The sequence below is a fragment of the Aquarana catesbeiana genome, linkage group LG04 (assembly GCF_042186555.1).
Source record: "Aquarana catesbeiana isolate 2022-GZ linkage group LG04, ASM4218655v1, whole genome shotgun sequence".
NCBI lineage: Eukaryota > Metazoa > Chordata > Amphibia > Anura > Ranidae > Aquarana > Aquarana catesbeiana.
The window spans coordinates 362914518-362924932 of record NC_133327.1 but is presented as its reverse complement, the minus strand read 5'-3'; the positions used below and the strand labels follow the sequence as shown (position 1 = coordinate 362924932).

Below are 10415 nucleotides of genomic sequence, written 5' to 3'. Positions count from 1 at the left end.
CGTATCTGGCACACTTGCTGGGAAGGTACTGTTTGAATGACAAGCGGCCAGAAAACTTAAAAAGGGACTCATCAATGCAGACAACTTGATGGGGAGTAAACAAGTCTGCAAAACATTGGTTGAAGTGGTTTAAGAGGGGCCGAATTTTGTAGAGCAGAGTTCATTGTTGTTGAAGTGCATGAACTGCAAAATCTGCTCGTATCGTGCCCTGGTCATGGAGGCAGAGAACAAGGGCATATGGTAAATTGGGTCAGTGGACCAATATGACCGCAACTCACTCTTTTTAGTTATGCCCATGTTGAGGGAAAGGCCCAGAAAGATCTTAAATTCGGAGACCGTAATTGGTCTCCAACCTCCGGCAAGGGAGGACTGGGGAATAGTGGCGATGTGTTGACCAGCGTACAAATTGCTTTAGGGTCCCTAATAGATCTATAGAGATCTTTGGTGAAAAAGAGCGAATAAAAATCAAGTGACGTAAAATCAACTGTTTCCACCTGAATGCTGGGTTGAATGGGGGAAGTACGGGTGCTGCAGAAGTGGTGGGTTCCCAATTAGGATTGGCGAATGCAGCAAGAAGGGCACTATGGGCACGATGGGACTGTGTTCGCCTTCTTGGTGGCAGCGAGACACTACTTGTGCTTGCCACCTCACCAGCTTGAACTGCACTAATGGGACTCACCATGTCACCACGTGATACTGCAGTGCTGGATGTACGACCAGGGTGTACTAGGCCGCTGGTGCTCGCCAGTTCACCAGAAGGAATAGCAGCCCTAGTACTTCTCTGCTCCATACAAGGGACCTATGGTTCTTGCACATCAAGGACAGAAGATGAAGTTCGGGTCTGGTATGCCTGACCTTGGCAGGGACCACAACTCCGTCGTCAGAGCTATCTGTCATGGAGCCGCTGTCCTCTACAGGATCGTATTCTGAGCCTGATTCTGACAGATGAGTGACTTCCTCTTCACTATCTGTCATGCTCAGAAATGTGTAGGCCTCTTCACTAGTGTACCTTCGATTTGCCATTTTGGGCTCTAAATTTAGGGGTACACTAGTGAGACTCACAGGCAAAAAATCTCCTGACTGTTAGCAACTGTATCAAAACGCTACCAAAAAAAGTTCGCGATCACAGGGATCAGGCCTGACTCTGCGAACGCTGCAGGTATGTGTTTAGTGTTGTGTAAGTGACAGTGATCGATCGATACTGCACTTGGGTGGGCTGGGCAGGGCTGGGCGGAGGAGCAAAACGCAGGTGCTAGCAGGTATCTGGGCTGATCCCGCTAACACTGCGTTTTTGGGAACCCTAAACTGCTGGGGACGCTAGTACAGATCTGATCGGATCAGATATTGATCCGTTCAGATACTATACCACTAAGGGAGGTGTATGCTGCGTGCGTGGGTGTTAGCGCTACTGGCACTAATCTGAATCTACCTGGGGTGACACAGACCTTATCTGACCCTAAAACTTAACTTGTATCACCCGCCAGGTGATCGGGGGTTAAACCTTTATTAGGTAATAAACAGCAGGTGCCCTGACACTATAAAAAACAAACTAACCAGCGTCACCCATAACAGTTATACAGTGATCACTGGTGAAAGGTTAACTAGGGGGCAATCAAGGGGTTAAAACCTTTAGTAGGTCAGGTACGTGATTTTGCCTGCCCGTGCCATTCTGCCGCAGTATATCTGCGTTAGGCGGTTGGCAACTGGTTAATGGCTGTGTGTTAAGTTGAGTGGACAGCAAATTTACACTGTTATAAAAGCTGTACACCCACTACTCTACATTGTAGCAAAGTGTCATTTCTTCAGTGTTATCACATGAAAATATAAAATAAAATATTTACAAAAATGTGAGGGGTGTACTCACTTTTGTGAGATACTGTATGTTTTAAAAAAACTGTCATTTTCGGCCAAGTGCATCCTCCATTTTGATACCAAAATTTCTATTCGGTGCCCCTCTAGCTAACACACACTTGAAACACTCCATACAATTAGATGATCACTACTCTGTTATAAGATCAATACCCCATGATAATATACCATTGTGCCTCCAGACACCCCATACAAATAGATGATCGATCCTAGACCCTTGTACTAACATACACTCCGGACACCCCATACACGTCTCTGCTACACTCCCTCACAGCCCCATGTGGTAGCACCCAGCAGGGAGCCAATCCTCGTCCTCTGTCCTCTTTTGATGACGTGCCCAGCGCAGCGAAGACTGTGACAGGCCGGCTGGGGTAGATCGTCACTAGGAAGCGCCGGCAAGCTGTTCAGGCCGAGAGGAGGTGCCGGTTGTCATCCGAGTTCAGTGTGTGTGTGGCAGATCGCGTTGTCTTCTCCTCAGCCCAATGGATATCATGAAGCAGGCGCCGACCTTCCGCTATCCGGAGGCCTTTCGTGATGAGAGTGCGGTGAGTGCAGGCTGGGACCGCCTGGGCATCCCTCACAGTGACAGCAAATCGCTTTGTCATTTGTAACATCAACAGGGTCCGGGTACATTGAGTGTAGCTGTACCTTCCACACCGGGGCCACCCCCTCATCACTGTTCAGACTATTCATCCCACACATTTCTATTGTATTATTCCAGTGACAGGGGCTCACCTTCTACTCATGTCATCTACAGGATAGCTAAAGACAAAACTTGCTTTTTCTTCTTTTCATGTAGAATAGGGAAACAATAAAATCACCTTCAGTTATTTTGTGTCCCATTCAGATGATTTCCCTTCACTTCCTGTCCTGTGGAAGTGAGATGTAATAGGTGTCCCCATTGGAAGATGTCCTCTCTATTACTTTTCTGGTGACAACTCAGAATGTTGTCTTTTCATTCACTTTTAGTACTGAGGATGGCAATGGCAATCGGGACAAATGGACAGCATTATTCTTCCCACTAACTACCATATGATAGTATAGGGGAACCTAACTAGTTTTCACCATTGTCGCTTTTGCTGGATGGCTTAAAATAGTTGTGAAATAAAAATTTGTATTCTGATGACTATTTTTACAAGTAGTGACCTCATACAGCAAGGGTTGGCAACCACTCCATCTGTGGTGAAACTACAAATCCCATCATGCCTCTGCCTCTAGGAGTCATGCCTGTGGTTGTCAGGGTCTTGTAGTTTCACCACAGCTGGTTGAGCGAGGTTGCCTACCCCTGTCATACAGGATAGAGTGGTTGTAAACCTCAGACATAAAATATAAACAAAGCATATCCCTCTATAGCAGGGGTAGTCAACCTGGGGCCCTCCAGCTGTTGTGGAACTACATTTCCCATGAGGCATTGTAAGGCTGGCAGCTACAATTACTCCCAGAGGCATGATGGGACTTGTAGTTCTGCAACAGCTGGAGGACCCCAGGTTGCCTACCCCTGCTCTATAGTGTGTACTTGTCCCAGTCCAGAGCACTAAGTGTCATTTCTGTCTGCTGCTTCATTCCTCTACTAACATCAGCATGAATCACTTCTGACAAGTTTTCCTGACACCAAGAGAAAAGAATTGATGGGAGGAATCTCCAACACACAGCCTGTGATTGACAGCCTCAGCTCTGTTCTGTGAGCTGTGTGAAGGAAAGGGGGGTGTCCATTCTCTCCCAATCAGCATTCAGACCCCTCCTCACTGAGTTCTTAGCACTTCAGTTCTCCACCCTCTTTTTTCTGACAGCTCAGACAAGCACAGACATCTCGGTGTGTCACCTGTGTAGTAGATTGTCACTTAAGACCCCTTTCATACTGAGGCAGTTTTCAGGCATTTTAGTGCCTGAAAACTGCCTCCCATGCAGCCCGAATGTGAAAGCCTGAGTGCTTTCACACCTGAGCGGTGCGCTTGTGGGACTTTAGAAAAAGTCCTGCAAGCAGCATCTTCGGGGCGGTTTTATACAGCACTCCCAAAACGTCATGCCCCTTGGAATGAATGGGCAGCGCTTCCAAAGCACTGCAACATGGGTGATTTTAACCCTTCTTTGGCTGCTAGCAGGAGTTAAAATCGCCTTGCTAGCAGCTGAAAAAGCGCCACTTAAACAGCAGTAAAGCGGCGCTAAAACAAGCGGCAGTTTACCTGTAATGCACAGGCAGCCCCAGTGTGAAAGGGGTTTAGATGTAAAAATGCTTACTGCAAGGTCCCCTGCCAGCATAATTTCACTGGCTTCTTCTGGGTGCGGGTCTTCGGCCGTCTTGATTGGTTGCAACAGGATGATGTAATTCCACACATCCGCAGGGGTGCATTCATCCCAATGCACAGGCAGTGTGCTGGAATGTAAACTGAACTGCCTCTGTGTTTAATCTACAGGGGATTGTGAACCTCCAGGCAGGGTTTTTTTTTTATTGCAGAAGAGACCTCACAATTATAGACACTATTTCCCCATCCGGTCCACTCTCTCCTTTTGATTGGCAGTGGGCAAATTCTATCGCTATAGCAGGCTGTCTAATGGCTATAGACCCACTTGCTGTCTATCAGAAGGAAAGAAAAAGAAGAACCCACTCCAGGTGTCCACTTCCTAATGATCTTTCCCCTCTCCAGGTGTGGGTGCGGCTCAATATGCAATCGTATGCAGAAATTGAACAAAAAGGTTTGGATGGCCGCACTCCAATGAAAACGATTTCTTTATTGTTATAATAAATCCATGCAGCAAGGATAAAACCACTAATGCATTTCACACAGTTATAGCAGGTGCTTATTCATAGCTAAGTTTTAAAATAATGACAAAGACATATATATGCAAGCAGGCAAAACTGTAAATTGGTGTAATTAGGCATTGTGAAGGCACACTACAGGTGACACAATGCTCTCAGTTGATATAAAGGCAAGTCTGCTGGAATTCTCTTTCACATGATCACATGGTTAACTCTTCAAACAAAAATAAAGACAAACAAGCCAAACCCATGAAAGATATATAAATGAAGAGCAAAAATTTGAGGGCGATGCATGCTTAACATAATGAAACCACCTTTAAACAGGTGGGAAATATCCCACTCAAGCAAGTCTTCTAAGTACAAAAAATTTTGTTTAAAAAAGCTTTCCATAAACATATGTGTGCATATATGTATATGTACCGTATATACTCGAGTATAAGTCGTTCCGAGTATAAGTCGAGGCCCTAATTTACCACAAAAAAATGGGAAAAACTTATTGACCCGAGTATAAGACGAGGGTGAGAAATGCACAGCTACTGTAAGTGGAAAAGAGGGTCAACAATGCCCATTTGCAGCCATAGGTCCCCCGAACTTCAAACTCGGTAGTTAAGGGTTTCTAGATGCCCCCTAGCTGCAGCCAAAATTTGGGGTCATTGCTGCAGATGGACGCAGTTGACCAAATTTGGGTCCCCGTATCTTGGGGCCACTTAGTGCTAAGAACCCTAAATTTGGTGTGCAAACCCAGTGGCACTAGCACCATAAAATATCCAAAGCTGGGGTTTCTAGCACCAAGTGGCCCCGAGATACAGGGCCCCAAAAATCGGTTCAGAAAATGTCAAGCACTTTTCTGTAGCAGAGAATGACATTTTCCGAACCGGCTTTGGGGCCCCGTATCTCGGGGCTACTTGGTGCTAGGAACTCCATCTTTGGATATGTTGTGGATATGGGTTTGCACACCAAATTTGGGGTTCCTAGCCCCAAGTGGCCCTGAGATACGGGGCCCCAAAGTCGGTTCGGAAAATGACATTTTTTGCTGCAGAAAAGTGCTCGACTCGAGTATAAGTCGAGGGGGGCACTTTCAGCACAAAAAAATGTGCTGGAAAAACTCGACTTATACTCGAGTATATACGGTACTTTGATAAAAATGCCTGCAGAGTTTCCCGGCAGAAGCACCTGTGCATGCCTAGCATTAGAATTCTCATGTAAACATATAAATATATAGGAAGGAAAAATATATGAATAAATATTGCTCTTGCGCATGCACGGGTAGGTAAACCCAAATTCTGTCAAAAACCCTGCAGGCAGACAGGATTCCCTTCACACGGCACAGCATGAAAACACTGCTATTAACCCCATAACAAAAAGACCAGATAATTGCATGCAGACCAAACTTTCAGCCGCAAACAACTTATTCATGGTTATGATTCAATCAATTAGGTACATATATGCAATATACCTCCTGCAGACATCAAGTAGATCAATAGGGGAAAAAGGGGACCCAAAAGTAATTTATCTGCCTTTTCCTCCACAACGATTTTCTCTACTCCGCTTAGTATGGAATTTTATAAAATCAGGAACATTGTCTCTAAACACTTACCGGTATTTATTATATTATAATAAAGAAATCGTTTTCATTGGAGTGCGGTCATCCGGACCTCTTTGTTCAATTTCTGCATATCAGAAGGAAAGGGCAGACCTGATGAGGAAATACTGTCTCTAAATCCCCATCGGGCTCCACCCATCCAGTTACAAAACTCCCGGCCACTGAGTTGTTTGCATGACAGCTCCAGCAGTGGGAGGGAGTTCAGCTGCACTGAGGAATAAAGTGGTAGTAAACTCTCAAAGTTTATTTTTACCTACAGGTAAGGTTATAATAAAGCTTACCTGTAGGTAAAGTGAACACCTCTTAAACGTGCACCGTTTAGGAGATATTCTAGACACCGGCGCATGCGCTCCTAAAGGAATGGCATATCTCTGCCATTCCTTCAGAGCCCTGTGTTGCAGCCGTGACTCCCGAATGCATGCACGGGGTGACTTCATCACGGCACAGCCATTCAAGCAGCCACAGCCCGTGAACCTGTAAGGAAGACCGGTGAAGATGGAAGCCCTGTCAGCGGTGACAGCGTGCCGCTGGAGGGCTTCATCTCAAGTTAGGTCTTTCATAATGTGCTAGTATGTGATGCATACTAGCACGTTATGCCTTTACCATGCAGGTTTTACTTTTTTTTTTTAAAGCCTTTACTACCACTTTAAGTGCCCCTATGAACACTCCAGCCACAGTTCACCTCTGCACATGATGGGTACCCCAGATTCATGTTCCTTTTTACAACTAGTATATGAATCTGTTGCCCACGCCAACATTTGTGGTGTGGTGGTATGGCGGAATTCTAAAGAGTGTCATAGTGTGTATACAGTATATTTTATGAATGCAGAGGCCCCATAGAATAATACGATTGTAGTTGCAAACTTTGATATCTCACAATATTTCCTAAATAGTTTTTCAGATCTTTATTTTCAGAAAAAAAGATCCACTAATCTGAGTTTTACTGCAGACAAACACAATTTAATTCCCAGTACAAAATAAAAGATGATGTTGTGTCGAGCAAATATATACCAAATATGTCAAGCTTTAAAACTGCACATGCCTGCAAAATGCAATATGGTACTTATCAGTAGGTGATGCAAATGGCTTTACAGCTCATCAGTTTAGAGTTAAAGCAGAACTCCACCCAAAAGGGGAAAGTTATGCTTTAAAGCGGAGTTCCACCCAGAAATTGAACTTTCGCTGATCGGATTCTTCCCCCCTCCGTTGTCGCATTTGGCACCTTTCACGGGGGAGCAGATACCTGTCAACTCAAGGTATTTGCTTCCACTTCCGGCGAAAGAGCGCCGCACATTGTGTGGCAAACTACGCTATGTCGTCCCCCCCCCCCCCCCCCCCCGCAGCCTTCTGGGAGACACACTGGTCACAGAAGTCAGCAGGGACCATTCCAAACGCGCAGCGCGACTCGCGCATGCGCAGTAGGGAACCAGGAGTGAAGCCGAAAGTATTCACTGCCTAGTTCCCTTACCATGAATGAAGGTGGCAGCATCTGGGAGTCGATCCGAAGATTGGCTTCGGGTGCCGACATCGCAGGCTCCCTGGACAGGTAAGTGTCCATATATTAAAAGTCAGCAACTACAATATTTGTAGCTGCTGACTTTTAATATTTTTTTTTCCCAGGCGGAACTCCGCTTTAAGTTCTCCTCCCCTGATATGTTTTGGCATGTCATTATTTTTTTTTTTTTTTTTGGGGGGGGGGGGTGGGGGGGTGGGTACCTAGTTTTGACAGGTACCGCTCCCACTTCCACTCAGAATGATTAGGCTAATTTCCTCCCCACAGTCTTCTGGGAAGCCTGTAAGTAACACAGCCTGCTGCCCACAGTTATATCGGCACTGGGAACCCCAAGTTTAGTCAAGAACTCAATGCGCCTCAATATTCTTGCATTCACCATTCTGACATTGTTAATTGTGATCCCCAGGCATCATGGGGCTAGGGTTGTTCAGTGGGGAAAGCCCCGCAAATGTGTTCAGGCCTCCCTAAAGCCACCCATTTCAAATTTACTAAATTGTTAAAAAACAGAAAAACAAGCTTGCTTATGTTCAACCTGCAACATAAGTGAAATGACTGGTTGACTTTATTAAATTCTTCATATAAAATAGATTTGTTGACCTCTCTGATAGTGTTGGGCAAATCATTCGGCATGGGCATGAGCACGGTATGGACTTTAAGGGGAACCCCAAAACGCCAAAATAAAAAAAACGGCATGGGGTCCCCTCAGGTTCCATACCAGACCCTTATGCAGGCATGCAGCCTGGCAGATCAAGAAAGGGGGGACGACTAGCGAGCGCCCCCCCCCTCTCCTGAACCCTACCAGGCCACATGCCCTCAATATGGAATGGGTGCTTTGGGGCAGAGGGGCTCTGCTCCTCCTCACCCCAAAGCACCTTCCCTCATGTTGATGTGGACTAGGAACTCTTCCCCACAACCCTGGGCCTCCAGATATCGCCCCCCCCCCCCCCCCATGTGAATGGGTATGGGGTAGGTACCCATAACCATTCACCAAAAAAGTGTACAAAGTTAATAAACACAGTTGTTTATTAGCTACTGTTTTTGACAAATCCATTAATAAAAAATAAAAAACAATGTCCCCCAATGTAGATCCATCGTCAGTCACGATGCCTGTCGCACCCGAAAAGAACCCAACAAAGGTACATTCGTGACGAACGCTCCAGCAGTCTGGCTGGCCTGCCGTTTGACATTTCTTATATAGCTATGGGGGGGGGGCCACCCGGCGATGTCACCTGGTGGCACCGCCCCCGTGACGTCAACGGCCCAGCAACTGTCAAACAGCGGAGGAGGCATTCGGCAGTTGGCAATCAATGAAAGCGGAGCGTTTTTTGGGTTTTTTTTGTTCTTTTTCGGGGGCGGCGTGATTGGTGATGGATTTATATCAAGAGACATTGGTTTTTTATTTTTTAATGAAGGAATTGTCAAAAACTGTGTGTTTTTTTTTTTTTTTGTTTTTACTTTTTGACACTTTTTTTTGGTGAATGGATAAACCGCCAAACCCCCCCCCCCCCCCCGCCCACAGACACCCACAACCACAGCCCGTGTTGATAGGGACAAGGGGGCCCCTGTCTGAAAGCACCTCCCCATGTTGAGGGCATGTGACCTGACATGGTTCAGGAGTGGGGGGGCCAGGTCTGGGTCTGGTATGGACTGGGGGGGGCACCCTTCTTCTTTATTTTATTTTTCAATAGCCGGGTGCTGGCAATTGTAACCACGAGTCAATTTAAATGTGATTTGAATCGTTTTTTTTTTCTTTTAGAAATGTAATTTTTGCTGCAGCATGAGCATGTTCTGTACAGGGAATTTTTCATTTTTATTGTTGCACTTAAAGCATCATTAAAATCACTACTCCTGAAAAAACGATCGTTTAAAAAAGAATTTTTTTTGCATTGATACATGTCCCCCAGGGCAGTACCCGGCTCCCACAGACTTCAATGGGTTTCGGGTTCGAACTTTTCCCCTGTTCGGGAGTTCTGCTGCAAGGGGGGGTGTTCGGCCCATCTTTACTTTCTGATATAAATGTATGTGTTTTGTGCAAAACAACCTGTTGAGTATCTGTTATTCTGTATTAAAGGTTGATGACTACCATGGCGTGAAGGTTGCTGATCCTTACAGGTGGCTTGAAGATCCCGACAGTGATAAGACAAAGGTGATTATCTGTTTAAAGAGATACTGAAGTGGTTTTTGGTCAAGTTTATATTGTGTATAAGCTTATTCAACTTTATAAAGTTAAATTGTATAAAATCTTTATTTTAAAATATACATTTAATACAGGATGTATCCATGTTTCGGTGTGTGTAGTGTATACAGACCTCATCTAATAATAGAGCCTAGTACAAGCATTGCACTTGATGAGTGTCCCTGCAGACTGATTTAGGCCTCATGCATGATGGATGATTAGCCCCTGTGCATGAGATTCCATCATCCAGCCCTGCAGCAGCCTGTAAACATCTGTGAAAAGCTGAGAGTTGCTGTGGCTGGCTGGGTTTGGACAGCACTGAGTGGTACTAACGTTCAGGTTTGTTTTCTTTTTTTAGGCTTTTTCTGTCTGTTATTTTTCAACATACTTTAACAGACCAAGCTGTTCAGACAAATTAGCAGTCAGATAGTTCAGACAAATCATTTACTACTGATAGGGGTGCTTAGAATGATCAGCTTTTATTTATGTAAAACCT

At 45.3% G+C, this 10415-nt stretch overlaps 1 protein-coding gene across 1 annotated transcript in view; it reads left to right on the top strand.

The window, feature by feature from the left end:
* The first annotated feature begins 2223 nt into the window (after positions 1-2223).
* PREP (prolyl endopeptidase) overlaps positions 2224-10415 on the top strand; it is a 212816-nt gene continuing 204624 nt past the window's right edge. Inside the window, exons 1-2 of the mRNA XM_073627010.1 lie at positions 2224-2414; positions 9815-9889. Coding sequence (XP_073483111.1) covers positions 2352-2414; positions 9815-9889 — 138 coding nt within the window. The 5' untranslated portion in view covers positions 2224-2351. The remainder of the gene's footprint in view (positions 2415-9814; positions 9890-10415) is intronic.